Source organism: Aspergillus viridinutans (genome assembly GCF_018404265.1).
Source record: "Aspergillus viridinutans IFM 47045 DNA, scaffold_10, whole genome shotgun sequence".
NCBI lineage: Eukaryota > Fungi > Ascomycota > Eurotiomycetes > Eurotiales > Aspergillaceae > Aspergillus > Aspergillus viridinutans.
In genome coordinates this window covers 915,115-936,265 of record NW_025091226.1, presented here as the reverse complement: position 1 = coordinate 936,265, position 21,151 = coordinate 915,115, and the positions used below count along the sequence as shown (strand labels likewise).

General features: G+C 50.1%; 9 protein-coding genes across 9 annotated transcripts; 3 read left to right on the top strand and 6 right to left on the bottom strand.

The window, feature by feature from the left end:
- Positions 1 to 306: 306 nt before the first annotated feature.
- Positions 307 to 2,139, bottom strand: Aspvir_002002 (malate synthase; the record flags this gene model as incomplete). The annotated part of the gene is made up of 5 exons (XM_043273605.1): positions 307 to 585; positions 645 to 998; positions 1,046 to 1,246; positions 1,304 to 1,728; positions 1,779 to 2,139. The coding sequence occupies 5 exons, from the start codon at positions 2,137 to 2,139 to the stop codon at positions 307 to 309; spliced, it is 1,620 nt and encodes a 539-aa protein (XP_043129540.1).
- A 1,385-nt stretch (positions 2,140 to 3,524) lies between these two features.
- Aspvir_002001 (glutamine synthetase family protein) lies at positions 3,525 to 5,205 on the bottom strand (the record flags this gene model as incomplete). The annotated part of the gene is made up of 5 exons (XM_043273604.1): positions 3,525 to 3,555; positions 3,609 to 4,298; positions 4,352 to 4,404; positions 4,451 to 4,707; positions 4,770 to 5,205. The coding sequence occupies 5 exons, from the start codon at positions 5,203 to 5,205 to the stop codon at positions 3,525 to 3,527; spliced, it is 1,467 nt and encodes a 488-aa protein (XP_043129539.1).
- Positions 5,206 to 5,856: 651 nt separating this feature from the next.
- Positions 5,857 to 6,840, top strand: Aspvir_002000 (putative short-chain dehydrogenase/reductase family protein; the record flags this gene model as incomplete). Its single annotated transcript, XM_043273603.1, has 4 exons — positions 5,857 to 5,915; positions 5,962 to 6,501; positions 6,552 to 6,735; positions 6,784 to 6,840. The coding sequence occupies 4 exons, from the start codon at positions 5,857 to 5,859 to the stop codon at positions 6,838 to 6,840; spliced, it is 840 nt and encodes a 279-aa protein (XP_043129538.1).
- A 106-nt stretch (positions 6,841 to 6,946) lies between these two features.
- Aspvir_001999 (uncharacterized protein) lies at positions 6,947 to 7,765 on the bottom strand (the record flags this gene model as incomplete). The annotated part of the gene is made up of 1 exon (XM_043273602.1): positions 6,947 to 7,765. The coding sequence occupies one exon, from the start codon at positions 7,763 to 7,765 to the stop codon at positions 6,947 to 6,949; it is 819 nt and encodes a 272-aa protein (XP_043129537.1).
- Positions 7,766 to 8,569: 804 nt separating this feature from the next.
- On the bottom strand, positions 8,570 to 10,974 carry Aspvir_001998 (uncharacterized protein; the record flags this gene model as incomplete). The annotated part of the gene is made up of 5 exons (XM_043273601.1): positions 8,570 to 8,834; positions 8,904 to 9,133; positions 10,482 to 10,715; positions 10,790 to 10,873; positions 10,930 to 10,974. The coding sequence occupies 5 exons, from the start codon at positions 10,972 to 10,974 to the stop codon at positions 8,570 to 8,572; spliced, it is 858 nt and encodes a 285-aa protein (XP_043129536.1).
- Positions 10,975 to 11,316: 342 nt separating this feature from the next.
- Positions 11,317 to 13,201, bottom strand: Aspvir_001997 (putative flavin containing polyamine oxidase; the record flags this gene model as incomplete). Its single annotated transcript, XM_043273600.1, has 7 exons — positions 11,317 to 12,329; positions 12,379 to 12,631; positions 12,675 to 12,694; positions 12,740 to 12,767; positions 12,816 to 12,953; positions 13,002 to 13,032; positions 13,077 to 13,201. 7 exons carry the CDS (start codon positions 13,199 to 13,201, stop codon positions 11,317 to 11,319), a joined length of 1,608 nt encoding a protein of 535 aa, XP_043129535.1.
- A 627-nt stretch (positions 13,202 to 13,828) lies between these two features.
- On the bottom strand, positions 13,829 to 15,329 carry Aspvir_001996 (uncharacterized protein; the record flags this gene model as incomplete). Its single annotated transcript, XM_043273599.1, has 2 exons — positions 13,829 to 14,819; positions 14,869 to 15,329. The coding sequence occupies 2 exons, from the start codon at positions 15,327 to 15,329 to the stop codon at positions 13,829 to 13,831; spliced, it is 1,452 nt and encodes a 483-aa protein (XP_043129534.1).
- A 663-nt stretch (positions 15,330 to 15,992) lies between these two features.
- On the top strand, positions 15,993 to 18,116 carry Aspvir_001995 (uncharacterized protein; the record flags this gene model as incomplete). The annotated part of the gene is made up of 3 exons (XM_043273598.1): positions 15,993 to 16,106; positions 16,154 to 16,545; positions 16,592 to 18,116. 3 exons carry the CDS (start codon positions 15,993 to 15,995, stop codon positions 18,114 to 18,116), a joined length of 2,031 nt encoding a protein of 676 aa, XP_043129533.1.
- Positions 18,117 to 19,520: 1,404 nt separating this feature from the next.
- Positions 19,521 to 19,905, top strand: Aspvir_001994 (uncharacterized protein; the record flags this gene model as incomplete). The annotated part of the gene is made up of 3 exons (XM_043273597.1): positions 19,521 to 19,615; positions 19,664 to 19,695; positions 19,742 to 19,905. The coding sequence occupies 3 exons, from the start codon at positions 19,521 to 19,523 to the stop codon at positions 19,903 to 19,905; spliced, it is 291 nt and encodes a 96-aa protein (XP_043129532.1).
- Positions 19,906 to 21,151: the final 1,246 nt, after the last annotated feature.

Below are 21,151 nucleotides of genomic sequence, written 5' to 3'. Positions count from 1 at the left end.
TAGATATCATGTCCGATAGCTAGTAACGTGGATTTCTTGCGTGCATCTGCTGCTACGACGTCTAATGCAAAGTCAGAACAAATACTGCCTTCGCACTCCTGTAATACCGTCAAAGAAGTCTTTTTGGTCCAGGTACGGATCTAATATGGAACTCAACTCCCAGGGAGGAGCAAGAGAACGCGTCTCGCATATGTCTTATAGTACTATCCATGTTATACAAGGTATAACGGAGAATTACTGACAATGTATTGATGCTAAAATGTACAGTACAGGGGAATCATCAATCATCAATCTGGCATCCAACGCTCACAATTTCGACGCAGTACCTGGGGTCGAAATCTCATTGTACAACAGGCTGGTAAGGAAGTCCGCATAATCCTCACCCGTCACCTGACCGGCAAAGTAACGGGCCGCCAGCTGGTACTTGTTGCCCTTGGGCGCCTTGGCGGCCAGGGCGTCGGCCTGCTCCTGGAGCAGACGCAGAGCGTAGGCCTTGTCGATCTTCTTGCCCTCGGAGCTGGTGACCTGGTGGTGCACCCACTGCCAGAGTTGAGACCGGGACACTTCGGCGGTAGCGGCGTCCTCCTACTCTCGGTTAGTTGTCGCACAGGTGAAAGGTGAAAGTAAAAGTGAAAGAAACATACCATCAGGTAGTTGATCGGGATGCAGCCGACACCGCGGAGCCAGCCCTCCATGTAGGAAAGACCAATATTCAAGTTCTTGCGGATACCATCCTCAGTGATCTTGCCAGGAACGTTGGTGTTGAGCAGATCGTTGGCGGTGATGTTGACCTCTTCCCGGCGGACGAACAGCTGGTTGGGGGTAGGCATGTACTTGTTGAAGACCTCGGAGGCAATGGCGGCGAGAGCGGGGTGAGCAACCCAGGTACCGTCGTGGCCGGCGCGGACCTCACGCAGCTTGTCGGCGCGCACGTTCTCCATGGCCTTGTCGTTGGCGGCGGCGTTGTCCTTGATAGGGATCTGAGCAGCCATACCACCCTACGATTGTCAGCTTCTTCTCTGTTGATCAGGCGCAGGAGGCTTACCATAGCGTGGACACCACGGCGGTGGCAAGTCTTGATGAGCAGCTTCACATAGGCATCCATAAATGGCACGGTCATGGTGACGTCGGAGCGGTCGGGAAGGACAAAGTTGGGGTGCTTGCGGAACTTCTTGATGAAGGAGAAGATGTAATCCCAGCGGCCGCAGTTGAGACCGGAGCTGTGGTCACGCAGTTCGTAGATAATCTGCGAATGTTAGTACAAAGTGGCAATTGAGCTAGCCGTAGAGTATTGTGAACCCACCTCATCCATCTCAAAAGCAGCAGTGATGGTCTCAATCAGAACAGTGGCACGGATGGTCCCGCGGGGCATGCCAATGTAGTCCTGAGCGAGGTTGAAGACGTCATTCCAGAGTCTGGCCTCGAGGTGGGACTCCATCTTGGGGAGGTAGAAGTAAGGACCATAGCCGCGAGCAACCAGCTCCTTGGCGTTGTGGAAGAAGTAAAGACCAAAATCGAACAAGCTGCCGGAGATAGGCTCGCCGTCAACTGTAAAGTGCTTCTCGTCAAGGTGCCAGCCTCGAGCACGAGCGATCAGGGTGGGAAGGGTGCGGTCTGTGCGGAGCTTGTACTCCTTGTTTCCTTGCTTGAAGTCGACCTGACGGCGGATAGCATCGTACAAGTTGACTTGGCCGTTGATCATGTTCGACCAGGTGGGGGCACTCGAGTCTATGCCTGTCAGTTTATCTTCAAAATGCAGCCAAATGCAAGTGGCTCACCCTCAAAATCTGCCATGTATGTCCAGACATCCGCATTCAGGGCATTGACGACCATCTTGCGGTCCGTGGGACCAGTGATCTCCACGCGACGGTCAATCAGACCGGGAGCGGGAGGAGCACCCTTCCAGGCGTCATTTTCACGAATGTGCTTGGTCTCGGGGAGGAAGTCAGGCAGATGGCCCTTGTCGATCTCGGCCTGGCGATCGATACGGCGCTGGAGGAGGGCTTTTCGGGTAGGGTTGAAGGTGCGGTGGAGGATGGCAAGGAAAGCGCAAGCTTCCTTGGTGAGGATCTTGCGATGCTCGTTGTTCACGGCGCCCAGGATGGCGACATCCTTGAGCTGTACTTCGATTTGGCTCATGTTGATATTGTCTTTTCAATGATCAATGGCTGAGTATGATGTGACGGATGAAGATAAGTCACCCAAATAAAGTTCAAGAAGAAGAAGAAAAGAGATCAAAGCACAGCGCAGCGCCTAGACAACAATATATAGAAGGATCGCATGCATGGTTCCTTCGGGAGTAAGAACGAAGACTACGTCAGAACGATGAACAGCCGCGGCCCATTGGAAGTTTGGACCAACCATGGGCGAAGAACCGACACCTTGCAGGTCACCCATTTCCATTCCAGTCATCCAGCTGTAATCGGTAAGTTATCCTCATGATATGAGGAAGTGTCCTTCAGGGAAACTGTGGAAAACATCCTATCACTGATGGACAGCAGCCAGTCATCGTGCATAACCAGCGCTGGATGAGCGGAAGTTGACCTTTTCGGACGGAATCACATGACTTTTCCGCGGACATCTCCCTCACTAAGCCCGAGAAGGAAATATAAATTACCAGTTATCTTACTAGTGTGTATTGATCTTTCGGCCGACTCCCCGCGTCCTGCCTGAGGTGTCTTGGGCTTCCCCTCACCCGGGGGCCGCCGCAGACCGATCGATATCGGCAGGGGCTGCTTATCATCCACTGCTAATACTATTACTATATAATCAATGAATGCATTCAAGACAATTGCTCGTTGAAGTATTATGGAGGATTCAATTTCTCGGCCATTTCAGTGCACTGATCGATCTACTGAATACGGACTAACAGATCGTGAAAAGTATCATGTACCGTCGCCAGATCAAATAGATCAACCGAGGGATTCGTCCGCATGCCCGAGATCTCCCTGGCCGTTGAAGCCGCGGTCCAACGTCAGGATGATCTAGGCCTGAACCCTTGCATCTGCGTTTCGGCTTAGCTGCCTCAGGCTGCATGTCCGACTTGTCCCGCTCAGTCATTCTTCCAACAGGACTACTACATACTATCAATACCACAATCAACAACATTCTACAGACATATTTAGCAATATCAATATCAAGGATACAATATATTTTTTGAACGAATACTGACTATCATATCAAACTGTTGTATCTACTAATTGTCGACATTGCGATCTTGCGTGTTGGCAGGGTGGCATGTGAAGATGGTCGACCGCATGTGATATTCTGTAGCTCGAGACAGAAGCTCTAGCTTCCGGGCCACATTCCGATTTGTTATACACTCGGGAGCAAACGGGTCTCTGTTTCAAACTGATTGACAAGAGTCAAATAGAGGATCTATCACGCTATACTTCGTACTCTCGCATGGTATCAATCAATGCACAACACTCGCTGAGACATCAACTCGAAGATACAGCATGATCAGGTGAAAAGACTACCAGGGTATATACAACCGCCGTTGGACCGTAGTCGCATCAAATTCGTTAGACCGTCTCAATGTACCGTCGCACCTCCCTGTCAACAGTGTTAGCATAATCCCAGTCGTCATGCATGCGGAGAACACAAACCAATCAGTCACTGCTTCCTCCCACAGGTGCACCTCATGTTCTCGCGTCCCCCCAAAGTGATCCACGAATGTATCGCCAAATACCTCTCGTGCAACGCTGTCCTTGCGCATGAATGCAACCGTCGCTTCCTTCAATGTTTTGGCCAGTCGAACGCCCTGGTCGCTGGTACCACCCATGTCCTCGCCCTTGGACAGAGGCGGGACAGGAATCTCCAGCTTCTTCTCGACGCCGCGCCAACCCAATGCGACGATAGCGGCTAGGACAAAGTGCGGGTTCGCGTCTGCTCCCGGCACGCGCACCTCGAATCGAGTTGCTTTCGCGCTGGCTGTGGGCGGGGTGATCAGCCGGATGGAAGCGGCCCGGTGCTCCAGACCCCAGGATACGGTGACGGGGGCCCAGAAGTTCTCCACCAGCCGCTTGTATGAGTTGATCGTCGGTGCAAAAAGAGGCATGATATCCGGAAGGCCCGCTAGAATACCTGCCAAGAAGTGTCTTCCTAGATCGGAGAGGTGCGCTACGTCTGGATAGGGCGGGGATGGGTCCGGCGTCGGGCGGAGGAAAGCATTCTTTCCATCTTCCGTAACTAGCGAGATATGCATGTGTCCGCTGTTGCCAGGCAATCCTTCGCGTGGTTTTGCCATGAATGCCGGCGTGATGCCATGTTTGGCGCCGATGGACTTGACCACGTATCTGAAAGGTCAGCAGTCGCCCATAGCTTCGTATGCACCGACCGAACGACTCACTTGAATAACCCAGCCTTGTCTGCCATTTCCTTGGCTTCCCCGAATTGTAATGCCTTAACGCGTCAGCGATGCACTGCTCAACGGCCAAGAACAACTCACTGCCTCAAATACTCCCGGCCCGCTTTCCGTGTGCCATCCCTCAATCTCGCAGTTGAACTGCTCGCATGCGTCAAATATGCCGTAGTAGTAATCCTGATTGTGTATGGGGCGAGTAAGGCTGTATCCAAACATACCCTCCGTCAGCGCAGGCAACGCTTCGACAGGGTTCTTTTGGAGGAAGGCGGCGGTTGCGGAGGCATTCCGTTCAGGTGTGGGGTAGTCGCCTGGTGCGCGGAACTGATAAAATTCATACTCCGCTGAATATCAATCAGTAAGCATGTCAAACATACTAGCAACTCAAGCAGAACAAACAACCTACCCCCGGCCATAGCACGGTATCCCGCTGCCTCCACCTTACTGAGCGCCGTCTTTAGTAGCCCCCGCGGACAAGCGCAAACAGGCTCCCTGGTCTCCGGATCAAAAAAGCTGACAAGAAAGAACGGAATATTGTTCTCCCAGGGGATTCGGCGAAAGCTGCTCAGATCAGGCACCGCGACGAGATCCTGGTATCCATTCTCCTTATTACTGATCGCGAGCTCTTTAAAGTATGTCCGGTCGTGCATGTCCCAGCCAAAGATCACCGAGCAGAACCCGAACCCGTCAGCGGCGATGGAGAGGAATTTCTTCTTGGAGATGAGCTTGCCGCGCAGCTGGCCGTCCACGTCGACACCCGCCAGCTTGACCTTGGTGTCATTTTTGAGGACCTCGGCGACGTTCTCGAGGGTCACCTCGCAGAAGGATGTGGACGCGGACATGGTGACTTGAGGGGAGTTCCTGGGACGGTAAGTTGGGTCTGTAAACGCCACTATGGACAGGGAATGAATGAACTCACGAGCGTGGTGGCAGGGGGTTGGAGATGCGGAAGATAAGGTACGGGGCCGTGTCGAGTGTGGAGAGCCTTAGAGCCTGTTGCCTTATCGGAGCTTATCAACGGTCTGTTGACCACGTCCGTCCAATTGCAAACAGGGACAAGGTAGGAGCCGATGTAGATGATCGATTCATGGTGGTTATTTTGGAAGCACGGAGTAGCCACTTGACTAAAACAATTGAAGAGACAAATAGAAGATGTCTTTCTGCCTAGTAGTTAGCCATATTTCTTGCACACGAGCATCGCATTATCGCCAACTGTTATCGTCACCGGCCATCCGCCAATTAGATAATTCGATCCACAGCTGCCCCGCGTCGGAGCTGTGTCTCAGAATCTCTCCTGCTGGGCCGCGACTCCCGACCGTCTTTTCCTCGACAGTGTCTTGAGTCCTCAATTGCTTCCATAAGTCGTCTGTCGTTTCCTGGCATCTTCCAAAGTTTGGTAGCAAGACCTTTCCCCTTTCACACGACCCCTGTCGTATGCATAGATTACCCCACTCTGCGCAGCCTGCAGTTACTGATCGAGCTTCACAGACAAAATGGCTTCTCCTCGAGGAAGACTCCAAGGCAAGAATGCCATCATCACTGGTGCCGCAGGGTAAGTCATCTTCCAATGACTCAATTGACATACTGATCCCCCGCAGTGGCATTGGTCTCGAAACCAGTATCCTCTTCGCTCGCGAAGGAGCCAATGTCCTGATGGCCGATATCTCCGCCCCCGCTCTCGAGAAAGCCTTGGCCAAAGTGAAAGAAGTCGTCCCGAACGCGCCCCGAGTCGAGATAATCAAGTGCGATGTCTCCAAGGAATCTGAAGTACAGGCCATGGTCGAGTCTCAGGATAGCTGGGGTGGAACGGACGTCATATTCAACAATGCGGGCATCATGCACGCTGATGACGCCGATGCGGTCGATACACCGGAGAAGATCTGGGATCTGACACAGAACATCAACGTCAAGGGTGTCTGGTTTGGCTGCAAGCATGCGGTGCTGAGTCTGCGTCGTCACAAGAAGAACAGGGGTAGCATTATCAACACGGGGAGTGTCGTTGCTCTGGTGGGAAGCGCCACACCCCAGCTGGCCTACACAGCCAGCAAGGGTGCTGTTCTTGCCTTGACCCGGGAGCTGGCGATCGTCCATGCTCGTGAGGGTTTCCGGTTCAATGCTCTCTGCCCTGCTCCGCTCAAGTAAGCTCCTTTTATCGCTAGATAGCGAGTATCTGCTAACCGCGTCGCAGCACTCCTCTTCTGCAAGACTGGCTGGGTGATGATCAGCCCAAGCGCCACCGCCGCGAGGTCCACTTCCCGACAGGCCGGTTCGGCGAGGCCATTGAACAGGCGCATGCGGTCGTGTTCCTTGCCAGCGACGAGAGCAGTTTCGTCAATGGAAACGATTTTGTCGTAGATGGAGGCATGACCAAGGTAGGGCTCTTACCTGATTGCTTAGACGATCATGCTGACATATAACAGGCTTACGTTACCCCTGAAGGCCCCGCGACTGCTGCTCCTAAGAACCTTGGCCATTGATCTCACCTCGAGTAGCTATCTGTCCACATACCATCGGAATATACCGTTTGAGCCCAATCAGCATATTCCTGTTGCGACCTCGGGTCTGCCAGATGTAGTATACACCTTATTCAAAAGGAAAATAACTCCAAACCACTACAGCCAGTTCTTCCAACCCCTCGCGCGGAAACACCAAATCTTCTTCTGTATCACCACTTGCAGGCCGCAAAAAAAGATCCTCAAATTTGATTCTCAGCGCATCCCCAGCAACAACAACTGCCCCTTCCTCATCTCCAGAAATACTGACCTCCTGCTCCTTGATCGGAGCACCACGCCTCTGCACCCAGTTCTCAATGACAATCCTCCGCGCCGTTCTACCCACCCCAACAATCAACACCCCTCGCACCTGTCCGTCCGACTGACCAAACCACCACTCCTTGTGCAGCCGCAGCCGACCCAGCATATCCTCAAACCCCGTCTCAATAACGTAGCTCGGCCATTTGCGTCGCAGTTGCAGCGTTTGCCCCACCACGTACGAAGCATTCGGCTCTTTGGCATACGGCCCATCCTCCATCGTCGCTGAACCTGTCGGGATGAGTTCCCTGCGAAGATCCATTTTGAGCCTCCTATACCCAATAAAGTCTGCAAAGTAGCCCGTTGCAACTTCCAGTGGGAGCTTGGGTCGGTTGATGATCAGTTTGCGTACGTCTGCATTGTAGAACATGCGTAAGGGCTTGGGGTCGCCGCCTGCACGGGGGTCGTCGATAAGTCGGCTGATGGCGTCTGGGGACACGGAGGAGAGGATGATGAAGTCGATGTCGGGGGTTTGGTCGAGTTGGCGGCGCAGGGCGGATTTGATGGTTTTGATGTCAGGAGCGACTAGCTCGGGGGTGTTGGGTGGGAGTTCAGAGAGGAACTTGGAACTGAAGTCGAAGGGTGTGGCCATTTTGTAGTTGTCGATGGTGAGCTGGAGGGGATGTAGAGATGAAGTGAGTGCAGTCGAGGCAGGGTTTCGACGAGAACCATGGTCAGTATGACATCTAAACTGTGGTGATGTCGTTACTCCGATATGCCTTAGGCAGATTTGGAAGGCGAGAGATATGTACTGCTGCTTATTTCATCTTTGGTCAGGGCTAACGAGGTCAGTACATGATTTGAGATTCTCAAATATATTATGATACTTGTACTAAATACTAAACGTCGGTTCAACCTTTCAGTGAACATGAACTGGTCAATTTCAATTTACTGACAGCAATATTAGGGCCTCGCACTCAATGATTGCATGGACTCTCTTTAGCCCCTCATCCAGTCGCTCTGGTTCTCCTTGCAGGAAATACCATTCCTTGATCTGATCTGATCGAGCATCCTGCGCGGAGGCTGTGTATACGGGCCATTATCCGCGTCGAAATACCCGTCTTTAATGGCATCATAGTGTCTGGCGGCAGGCTTGCCCCATGGGAACTTCTCTAGGTCCTCCTCTGGTACTCTCTTTTCGGATACATTCACGCTAACCCCACGGCAAGTATTCGTGGAGCTTCGTATGTGGCAAGCCTCAGCTTATAAAACCATGCCCCAAACTGGTAACTGCTGCCTATTCATTCTGCGTGTACCCTAGCATCTTTAGCAGACTACCTGAAGCAGGTTAACAATGGCAAATTGACAGTGCCCGTCTGTTGTGGGTATGATGCTCCACCGATGGACACACTTTGGGTCAACAAGTTTGACCTTCTGCTCATGAGTCTCTTGGCTTTCATGACGTGACACTGGTGGTCACAAGGACCTCAAAGATCCCAAGCGCCAATTGATCCTCAGGCCATTTGGGAGTCAGCCCTGTAGCTGGAACTCTGATGGTGATCGGTGCAATAGCGGCCTTGGCCCGCTTCCGGCGTGCAGGCCACTCACTCGACGACGCTTCCCATGGGCGCTTGTCTGGACCCCGCGGTGTCATGCGCGCCGTTATGCGCTCAACGTCCCTCTGCGCCCTGAGCTCCGCTAGCCGCGTATCGATGAGCGCGCTGGGACACAGAGTCAATGTCGAGCGATGCGTGTGCGAGGGATCTCTCTCCGTAGCGAGCGAAGCCTACCAGAGCATCGTGATCGTTGTGGTCGTCTTGCCGGTTCCACATGCATCGGGCAGGATGCCCCCGGCCACGGGGCTTCGCTGCTGCCGGAGCATCCAGCTCGCTCCGGTGACCTGCCACGGCTTCAGCCGGGTGAAGGCCGAGGTCACCCGGGTCCTCAACGCCCAGCGCAACAGATGAAAACGTTGAGATGACCAGGGGTCAGATATGATCGATGGAATCAATCGATTAAACTAGGATGGAGATCAAACGGGGTGATCGTAATCCTTCGATTTGATTCAGCTAAAGTGGCCCAAATCACTAAGTACAAATGTGATTCTAAGATACAGGAGTAGATTGTCGGCTATAATCTGCTGCCTGACAATTAACCGGGGGGTGCCGACACAAGTCGTCCCTGACCCGCTGATAGATATGGATGAAGGAAACGACAAAGCAGTGGAAGCGGCGGCGGTAAAGATAAAATAAAGGGCAAAAGGAACCGGTCAAACTTGAAGGCGCGGTGCAACGAAGCGATGTAACTGATACTGATATGAAAACTGTGGTCCGTGTCGATATCAAGCCTGATTCAAAGAGGAGGGCACGCCATCCGATCGATCTCGTCTGTAGTGGAGTTGCGGAGCTCCCTGAGTATCTGAGAGGTTTCCTCAGCGGCTTGCTGGCCAAGCATGCATCAGAGACAATCCTCCGTAGCTCGCTGGATAACCTCAGCCTGCTTTCACTGAGCAAGTAAGCCTCTCGCATGTCGCTGTGGTACTGAAGGTGAGAGGCACGCAAAGAAAGAAAAGAGATGCAAGGGAGCTTTCTATATCCCATCCCTCCCATTTCAATCTTAGCTGTGGCTCGCAGCTTATCTATGTCCAGAGGAAGAATATCCCCTGGACTAGCGCCAGGTCTGACCGACTGGCCAAAAAGCACCCGCCGTGTTAGGCGTATTGCCTGAGTACCCGGTGCTACCCCTTGTGGAATCGGGCTATTGCGAAAGACAATAAGGCACCCAAGCAAGATAATCCCAGCACCGTGCAAATGGCCTGTGGGAGCGCGAAAGCAATGGAGGCCAGGCAAATATGTCGTAAAGGAGCAAGACTTGCTTGCGGGGATGGGACTATATGGTGAAGACTGATCACCACTTCCCGGCGCGGCCAGTACCTGGACTTTGGTGCTTATCTCGCGACTTCAGCATTTTAGAAGAACCGCAAGATTCCATAGTACGTTCGACAGGGGCGGAGCAGGATATCCCGGCCCAAGGGCCCGTCTCGGGGTGGTGTGTACATGATATCAGGATACCTATCAGCCGTCCATGATGTATGCGTTTCCCGTTGTGCAAATGTAGGAGCTCAGGTTCATCACATCAGAAAGAAGAGGCAAAAAGGAAAAGTGAGGTCGTGGTGTCCATTTCTTCTTTGCTGCCTGACCAGCCTTTCTCTCGTCCACTCCTAAAAATTTCTTTCGACCGCGGCTCACTACTATATGTACGTAGTGGCAATGAAAGTCTTACCAAAATTTCGATGGACGAATCCATCTTTCGCATGTTCAACGTATGGGGGGTTTTTTTTTTTTGGATTTTCTTTTTCTCCTTCTGACGAAGGGCACGGGGTCGTTCATCCGATTTCGGGGCTTCCATTCGGAAGCACCCCCGGGCCTTTTAGGTGCTTTATCCTTCTTTGCTGCCGAAGCAGCCTTCCTTTCCTCAATCTTCTCGGCAAACGATTTCTTCGATCTAGCTTTTTGGGATGGGGACTGGTGTGTTTTCTTGACAGGCTTCTGGTCATTGTTCTTCTTGACATTAACCGAAGGAGTGGTCGTCTTCGACTTGAACTGTATAAACCACATCATTAGTATCCATACTTCGATAGATGATCACGATGTAGCTTTGTCTTTGATAGACTTACCTGAAGTGTGGTCAGTAGACAGAGGATATTCTTTAGAACCGCACAGTTATCTTCGTCATTGCATGTTGCAACGTTGCACACGCACTGTATTACTTTCATTAAGCATTGATCATGGAGATTCCACAAGATTACTTACTTACATGGTTGCAGCTCAAGAATGAGGCTAGGAGGATCGATATGGTCATTATCACATCCTTGGTAGGAAGTAAGAAGACAAGTATAGTCGAAGTGGGGAGAAAGAAGAACGAAAGGTCACTTGTGGTTCCATGCTAGCTGCATGGAGAGAAGGAAGATTGCTCAGGCAGTGGATGTGTAGTCCAGCTATAGACTTCTCAAGGATGTTCCTGAGAATATATCCAGAAGTCCATGTATAGGCTTGCGAAGCGATGACTTAAGTAAGCAGTAAGAGGGAAGCTGAAGGACTAAATATTCAACATAATATCAGTTTATTCACTATCAGATGCAAACAAATTAGTCATAGATCATTCTCATTTACCATATTCCCTGAAACAAATAAAGCAGTGAATCTACAACTCAACGCTACTCATTGGCCATCCATTAATCGCGTTATATGCCTCCAAGGGCGTCGTCCCATGCAGCACCTCGTAATGCCTCCTCTCTCCACAAGCCTTCTGCCCCTGCAACGTAACACATTTGTCCTGCAGCAGCGCAGCAACATGCTCTCCTACTTCCTTCCCCTCGTACCAAGCCCCATGCGCAAATCCAAAATACGCCGAAGAAGTCGCCTCCCCAGCAAACCACAGCCGCTGTACATTCGCTCTCAGATTTTGATGAATCTCCAGCGTCGTACCAACCGGCCAGTTGGAGTAGCTCCCATACGACCACGGCTCTTCCGACCAGCGCGGGTAGAAGAACGCTTTCGGCTCGGGGACGTGCTTGTCAGGGAACATCTGCCGGAGGACATCGAGGATCTCAGCCTGAGTTTCCGCGTCGGATTGCCTCTCAACCCGATAGGCTTCTGTATCCACGACCGTCACGAACAAGATGTTCGACTCGGGGAGGAAACCCTCCATCGACAGAGACTGAAACACAGGAAAGTACCCTCTTGTCGTCGGAGACGCATACAAAAAGAACTGTGTATCGTTCGGCCAGAACATTTCATCGAACTGCATGAAGATCTTGGTATACGTGCCCATTGTGTACTTGTGGATGGCGGTTTGTTTCCACCCAGGCAGTGCAGGGCGGAATCTGACTGCGTCGTTCTGCAGAACACCAAGGGAGAATGTGCAGATGGCGTACGCGGCTTCCACGCAGCTACCGTCCTTGTTGCGGATTGTGACGCCTTTGTCCGAGTACTCGATTTCCGTGACCTGTGTCTGCAGCCGCACGCGAGGATCCATCCTCGGATCGCCATTCTCGCTATGTAGGAATGTCGCGGCCTCGCCGTTGATGATGGCGCTGTAGCCGCGAGGATCGATGACCAGCTCGTTCCGCAATCCGAATTGTTGGAAGGTGATATTCTCGCTGGCGAGGCCGAAGACTAAAGAGCTGGTTTCGGGTGTTTGAGCGGATTCCCAGTCTAAAACCTAGATCAGTGACGTCGGCCTCGAGGTGAGGGAGGGTTATACCCCAATTCCACCATTCCACTGCTTGCGCTGCTGAATCATCTTTCCGTGGTCGCCAGCCAGCCAGCGCGAGGCCAGTCCTCGCGGTCTGATCCTGCAGGTTCTCGGTCATGATGCGTCCTGCTTCTTTTGAGGCGGTGCGGTAGGCTGCGGCATACTCGCGCTGGAGATGTCGGTAGTCGGTGAAGCCGGTCTCGTTGTAGGTGCGTATCGAGCTGTAGTTGGAATGTGTGACACTCAAGTTGTGCTTTCTGGCCTGGGGCTGTCAATATTTGCCGTGATTCGGAGGAGAGACGCACCAGTTGCCAAATAGGGTTCTCTGAGCGTGTCAGCATGTAGGGCTATTGAATTGGACAATACATACCTCGCACACGCCTCCCAACTCCATGTACCTGTGCCAGTCAACTCTCATCTACGCACACAGTTCTAAGAGTGCATACCCAGTTTGCCCCCAGCTCAACCACATACGGGTTCCCATTCTCATCTTCTCCAAACTCTTCATGTCGCAGTCTACCTCCAAGTCGATCTCTATACTCGAGGATAAGAAAATCATCAATGGATGCATTTGCCAGCGCTTGCTGTTACGATCAGTCACTTTCATCTCATATCGAGATCGTAGACCTTACAGCGGCAGTAATCCCTGTTACTCCTCCTCCTCTTCTACCGTCAGCGGTTGCTGATATACCAGGATAAACACTTACAAAATAGCCACGGTAGTCTTCGTACACCTCCCATCATCCCTCAAAGGCACCTGCTGGGCCACGTATCCCTCACAATTCCGTAGTATCCAACCCGTTACAAAAGGAAGTACATATCTCAACCGCATCTTCATCAACGATACTCAGCAATTCGGTGAACAAAACAGAAAACCATATCCGAATGCCCCGTCATATTTATCTTATCGGCCAAACCACAAATAGCAAAATCAATGAAGAATGAGGCGTATAATGGACCACTGACACCTCTTTGTACCACTTGCGGGCACATGATCGACGAGCGGGATATCTTGTGATCGAATCAAACGATGCCTTGGCATGTAAGGCTTATCGGGACCACTGGGAACTGTCCACAAGGGATGAGAGGAGTGACGAAGCGGGTAAGTCCAGGCGGAATGGTCATGATCATAAGAACCTATTGGTTGGTTTGTTGAGGATTCGAAACTGAGGTGCAAGTTTGCTTGGTGGCTGTCGGCCACTGGTGAGGTCGGAATAGAAGTAAGGGACGTACAACTCTAGGTGGGATGAACTTGATTAGTTTTGTTTGAAATTATCAGATGATCAGCTGGATGTTTCTTGTCTAGTCTCCTCGTGATTATTTCTACTATGCCTGAAAACCAGGAGCTACTATATACCACGCAAAGTCTTTAAGCACAAGTCTATTCCGTATAGGGCCTTCTTTGCCAATAACCCTAGGAAACTGGCTCTTGGACTTGCAGGAAAAGACAAGACCCTAATCAAGCCAAGAGGTCATCCTGCCCCAAAGTCGTCCATTTCATAAGTAAATTGTCCACCGCATCAGCAGCTTCCTTGACTTCTTGCTCTGTCTTCGTAGCAGGAACTGGGATAGCATCAAAATAGACCTCATCTCCAGCCAATGGCGTTACGTCGCCCTCGGGAGGAGCCTGTCGTTGCCGAGCAATGTGGTTGATCTGCCGCCCGATTGCTCTGGTATTAGACTGGCCGTCCGACCGAGCACGACCAGAAGCCATGTTGGGACCGATACGCAGAGGGATGCCTTCAATAGTTCCTTCGTAGTCGCAGAAAGCTCTGCCACCCGGCGGATAGGGGTTGGTTCTGTCATTGATCATGTCAACCGGAGGAGCAGAACGCTCGATCTGACCAGCGTAAGGGTTAAAGCCCGATGGCTGTAAAGGTAGACGATTCCTATTATATGACTCGGGAGGGAAACTCCTATGGCGTGTAAACTCGTCAACTCGTCTGCTTTTCGCTACGGCGTCTTTGCGTTGTGGCCTTTCAGCCTCCTCAGTCTTGTCGTCCTCTTGATTCTGTGTATCGACGACATCCGTCTCAGGAGCAAGACTAAACAGCGGATCCTCGAATAGTCGAGTAGCAATCTCGCCGTGAGCCCGTCGAAACCCCTCAACCTCGGCTGCATGCACCTTGACCACTCCGTTCCTGAATCTCGAATACCGGCTCCGCTCAATGCCCGACCTGCACGCATCCACTTCTTGGAGTAGCCGCTTAACGAGCTGGTGGTATGTCCGGAGTTCACGTAATGCGCCCTCCTGCTCCAGGGACTCATACGGAGGGAGCGCTTCTTGCCCAGCTGATCCCTGAGAGTTATTGATATCGGCAGACTGAAGATCCTTGACCAATTGGTCGAATCGCCTCAACTCCTCGAGTCGCGCCTCGGTCGCCTTCTTCTCCTCCACCAACACCTTGATCAGGCCCTTCTGCTCCTGGAGAACAGACGACTCCGCCCGACTGCAGAACCGTCAGTTCATTCACTACCTCCAGTCCGAAAAATACTCACCTCCGCAACTGCCCCGCATACATAATCACATTCAACAGGAGTAACATCGTCGACTTCAACCTCTCCAGATTCCCCTTCAACACATCCAGCTCCCTCTCCATCAACACAAACCCAAACCGCCTCGCCGCCCGCTGAATCGCATTCTTCGTCGCGTCCGCGCGCGACTCATCAACCGCCGCGCTAATCCGCCTAAAGACCTTCTCGCACTCACGCAGCACATCCTGTGCCGTCTCGAACGCCTGCGCAGAATACAGTCGTGTCTGCTCGTCCTGCTTCAGATTCTCGCCTAGCTGGCGGAGAATGCTACAGGTGAGCGCGACCTCGCTCGAGAGGCTCTGCGCCGATTCGTCAGCGGATTTGAGCTGGCGGTAGAAGGTGCACAGTTTGACCGAAACTGTCGCGCCGAGGTCGGCGATCTGGAGGATGCTGGCTGCTATGCCGATGATTTCGAGGCCGGACATGCTTTGTCTATAGTCAGGGGACCATTGGAATGATGCTGTACTAGGTTAAGAGGGTGGCGTGGGATTGTGTGAGTGGTGTGTTGGGGGAGTACGCTGTAGCTGATACCCCGCTTTGTCTAGTCGTATAACATTAACGCCATAATCTGTTGATTACAACTACTTTACATAGAAACAACTCTGTAAGTTTCACTGTCTTGAATCCATCATAAACTGTCGATCATCTCTATCTCTGATATACCTAAAAGTCTGCCTATTTTATTTAATGAGGGCTTTTGTCTTCTACAGCGGTATTTTCTATTTCTGATTAGCGAGATATATGACTAAATAAATGATGGTTGTGATGTCATAAGAACACAATGTTTGATCATATACTCTTGTATCAGTAGAATAGGTAGTAGTTGAGTTTTCAAGATTCTTAATGCACAGAATAGTGGCAATGCTGGGCTATTCAAGGCTGAAATAACCATGGATCGCAGCTGCTGTCAATAGATCAAGCTTTCTCCCCCGCTGGACAGATGGCCTAACCATGGTTTGTAGCCACAGGGCATAGGATCTAATTAGACGATGATGTAAACATGATATACACTCAACCTTATATTGGGGACAATAAAATGGCATAGCTTTGACTGCATCTCACTCTACTCAAGATACCATAGATCTAATATGTACGCATACGCAAGTAGCATACACACATTCCAACGACGGATCTCAGAGCACCAGAAAAAGAGATGGCAGGAAGAACAGAAACTCGACGCCTGGTCGGGTCCTACTTCAGAGGTATCCCGTTGTCCCGTCACGAATGCCGCGAAGAGCTGACAACTTAGATCCGATACACTGGCATCACCGCTAAAAGAGTCGACGAACAGAGTATTCAACTTGTAATCGCCGTCCGAGACGCAGTCTACCCGCTGGACTTTCTTGAACATCGATTCCATATCCCTGCGAAGAACCTCGATGCCAACATCACGGAATTTATCCTCGAGCAACTCCGGAATTATAGCCTAGATCATGCGGAAAAATTCATCGGTACCTGTCTTCCGACGGAGTTGACAGAAATGTGTCCCCGATTAGCCTCCCGGCTTTGGCTGGAGCTCGACGTGATGCCGCTGGTTGTGCCGCAGCATGACGGGCTGGGCGGTCGCTACGCGCAGGAAATTCCATGGGAGACACGGGATGCAGATGAGCAGGCGGAGTATCTGGCCATGAAATGCGTGAGGTATATTCGACGACACCGCCAGGGTGGATCTCGTTAACGCAAGCAGATTATTCGGCCCGAATAATATACCACTCCTACAAGTTGGATTCCGCGGTGTGGTCGAAGTGGACTCTGGATTCATGATGCATCTGGCAACGCTCGACGATTACAAAGGCACGGTCAGCGAGCGGACATGGATGGCGCTTGAACGGCTTGCAGCACAGGTTCGGGAGAAGAAAATCCGAGTTGCCCTCTTCAGTGCAACGCCTCAGGGAGGCGGAGTCGCCCTCATCCGCCATGCCTTTCTTCGACTGAGCAAGCTCCTGAACCTGGACGCGCAGTGGTACGTGCCGCAACCGCGGTCCGGCGTCTTCCGCATCACAAAGATGAACCACAATATCTTCCAAGGTGTCGCAAAGCCCAACGACTATCTGACCGCAGAGAATGAGGAAGAACTTCGACGATGGGTAAGCGTCAACAGCGAACGTTCCTGGTCCTGTCCCGGCGGACCGCTCGACCACCCGTCCAACGGCGGCGCACATATCGTTGTGGTAGACGACCCGCAACTGCCAGACCTGATCCCCATTGCGAAGGAAAGGGCACCAGACCGGCCGGTGATCTTCCGCAGCCACATCCAGATCCGAGTAGATCTGGCGTGCACGCCTGGGACGCCTCAGGCCAGATCATGGGACTGGCTATGGCAACGTGCGCAGCATGCCGATGTGTTTATCAGCCATCCCATTCCAGACTCTGTGCCACCTACTGTGCCGAAAGCGATGATCGGCCACTCTCCCGCCTCGACGGATGTGTTGGACGGGCTCAATAAGAAAATGATAGATTCCGATGTCGCATACTATGGCCGGTTGTTCAACCACTGGTGCCACGAGACAGGAATGCCAACGATCAATTACCCAACTGACGAGTACTTTGTGCAAATCGCCCGGTTTGACCCTTCAAAGGGAATAATCGACGTCTTGGACTCGTACAACAAGTTCCACACTCGCCTGATACAGGCTAAGCCGGACAGTAAGATCCCGAAACTAGTCATCTGCGGACATGGGTCTGTCGACGATCCAGATGCAAGTGAAATGTTCGACATGGCCATGGATCATATTCATAAAGCAATGCCTCGTCTCGCCGATAAGATCGCGGTTGTTCGTGCGAAGCCATCTGACCAGGTCCTGAACGCCGTTCTTTCCAAGTCAAAAGTTGTCCTTCAGCTCTCCACCCGGGAAGGCTTTGAAATCAAGGTCTCGGAAGCACTCCGCAAAGGCAAACCCCTGATTGTTACTGACGTCGGTGGCCTGCCATATCAGGTTATTGATAAAGAGACGGGATTTGTTGTCAAAGTAAGGGACACAGACCGAGTCGCAGAATGCCTTTATCATTTGTGGACCGACGAAGACTTGTATCGGCGAATGCAGGAAAAAGCTCCTGGCTCGGTCAGTGACAATGTGACGACGGTTGGTCTGGTCAGCTCGTGGCTGTATATGATTCGGAAACTCCTTGAGGACCATTCATGGAAACCCGGGAATCGACTACTATTCGATCTGATGTTTGAACATTTAGGCCTAGCATCAACTCACGCTTGAACCGCTCCAGCATCAAACTACAGGAGCGTAGTATGGCGAAATCCAGTAGGCACGCGCTCCAGATCTCTCCTTACCTCCGCGAGCTTGTCACATCGGCTCCGGATGCTCCCCCTTCTCAATCAAGAGGTTCAGGATAGCCGGCTGGCGGTGCTTGATAGCGCAGAATATTGGCGAATGAAGCCCAAGTTCCATATTCTCCTCCACGCTGAAACCGCTTGGATCTGCTCCTTCCTGATTAGAAGCTCAACCACCTCATAGTGCCCTTTTCGAATTGCACGGAGAAACGGGAGAGGACCGATACTCCTCATGGTCTGACATGTTTAGGAAAAGATGTATCATATGCATGGCACCCCGACCGGCGGCAAAGCTCAGCTTCCCTGGTTGGTTGGATCAAAGCCATTGTTCAATAGGAGCTCAACAATCCGTTGATCACCTCGCAAGACAGCTCGCCCGAAGGCAGACTTTTGTTCATGCCGAAAATCCTTTGCACACCTTCAATAAAGGCTCTTATGGCATTGTTGCGCATGTGACAGACCAGGATTTGAGTATGAGATAAACTGAGAATAGTCTTGACCAGATCTATGATGACCAAGAAGAGAGATCTTTCGAAGTCAGAGATGACGGGAATAGTGTTGACGCGTTGGACGCGCCGCTGATGTTGATGCCTCAGGCATACAATAACTTTCCAGAATTGACCAAGGTCAGTCCACCATCATTGGATATACTACCCTATAGTGAGGGGTTTGAAAATCATCCAGGATGTTCTGTTCAGTGTCATTATAACAGCATCTGCCATAAACTTAGTATAAATCAAGCTTAGTACTGCTAAAATCGCGTCTGTTATGCCTGTCAAAAAGAACCCAAGTGAGAGTTAAGTGACAAAGTCTGCTCAATTTCGTCAAGGTCGCCCATCGACCTATGGATTGACATAACTATATATTGCAAATGAAATATGCAGGGCGATGTTCATTGATAAATAAATACATCCCAGATGGTCTATGTCGAATCATGCCATTCCTTACAGCAAGTCCACATTTATGTACTGATCCGCACCCGCAATGGCATAAACGCAATTTCCCCTCAAACACGCTAAATATCATGATGGATTAAAGCCAAGCTGATTGGCCGTCCACGAATCGATTGTAGGTACAGAATGGAACCCCGCAAAAGCCCCATTATTTATTCCTCCTTTCCTCCGCAGTTTCTCCTCTTCGGGAATAGGGTCATATGATAATCAGGCCACTGTAACGCCACTCCCGCAGCATCAGGCTATCCACCACGGGCACTGCCTCAATCCCCCTCAACGACATATTACCCTCTTTATCCCATATCTGTCCTCTCGATTCTTCACCAGCAACAACATCGAGCAATCTTCGAGAATCACCACAAACAAGACATACTAAAATGTCCTCCTTCGCCACGCCTTCCCCGCATTCCCCACGACCATTCTTCAAGCGGCCCGCCTACCCCAGCTTCAGGGTAGGGAGGGTAGGAAAATTGTATGTCTTTGGGTAGTTATCGATGGATAATCACTAACATAATAACAGCTATCTCCCAGCCATGGCTGTCGTTGCAGCCGGTATGTCCTACCCTGCACATCTCTCCAACGCACTGACACGATCCAGGATTCGGCATCGCCAATTACCTCACTGAAGTTCAAGCCCAACAAGCTCGTTACCAACTCCAAGAGGAAGAGCGGATCCGACACAATCAAAAGCTGATGGACGCGTACGGGGACAAGGACAGTCTGCATGATGTCCAGAACGCGTTGGAGGTTTACAAGATCTAATAACCTCCTGGTGTCAATGCATAATGATTGATGATAAATGGTGTTTGGTTTCACATATATTGCATCTGACAATTGTTGTTCATAGTCTTGCAGGCAGGATTATGAGTCGCTCACTTGTAGATATTTCTGTTCCTCTTTATTGAGATAGCGCCGTGGTACTTTATCGGACTTTGAAACAGGTGTCTTGCATTCTGGCCTCATGCCACAGTGGTCTTAAAATGTGTTGTATGGTGCACTATAAACGCTCGATTACAATGCATTGTCCTATTCACCAATACTTCTTCACAACTTCAATGCAAACCTAATGATGAGCAGATCGAGGTCATTCAGTCTTGAATTATCTGTATATGGGTAGAAATATATATACTCCAGATATTTGTAGAATGAGCAGAGAGAGGTTCACAATATGAAGATATTTTGTTAATTCATTATATATGTAAATCTATGTTTACTATTATATAGTGGAAGGAGCTATCTACTAAGTGAGATTATATAATTAGATCTCTGCTATACTAAGTATAGCTATATATCCCTAGATTTAATTAATAAGGTTATAGCCACTTCCTAATTAGGTAGTTAATCTATAATTATAGTATTAAGATCTGCTATTTATAGTACTTTACTAGGCTAAGCCTAGTACCTTAAAGAATTAATTAAACTTTAGATAACTAAGTAGCTTTATTATAAGATCTATAATTATCTTATCTATTAAAAGATACTATAGGAAGACCTACTTCTTAACTATTATATCTCTAATTTAATAATAATTAATATTAATATGCTTACTATGAGCATAGAATTAAGTATTATAGGCTAGGTCTATAGTAGGCTAGCTATTAGTATTAATCTATATAGGATATATATTATTAAAGCTAATATCTTTAAGAAGATAGATAAGCTAGATAGCTTCTTTTATAATATAAATAATAGTAATATATTTAGCCTTATATATAGATAAAGAGATAACTAATTATAGCTTAAAAGTCTATAAGATAGGCTTATTACTAAATATAAAGATATATCTAGTAGTTAAATAGTGTATATTAATATATTCTATATAATCTATATTAATATAGCTAATAATAATACCTAGCTTATATATAATATCTTTTATATTATAAGTGTTAAGGGCTACGGCGAACCATAAAGCCACCATATGCAGCCAACACTAATAGTGCAGAGGGTTTAGACCTAGCAGATCATATAATCTACTATATATATCTCTGTAATTAGCTAAGTATTCTAT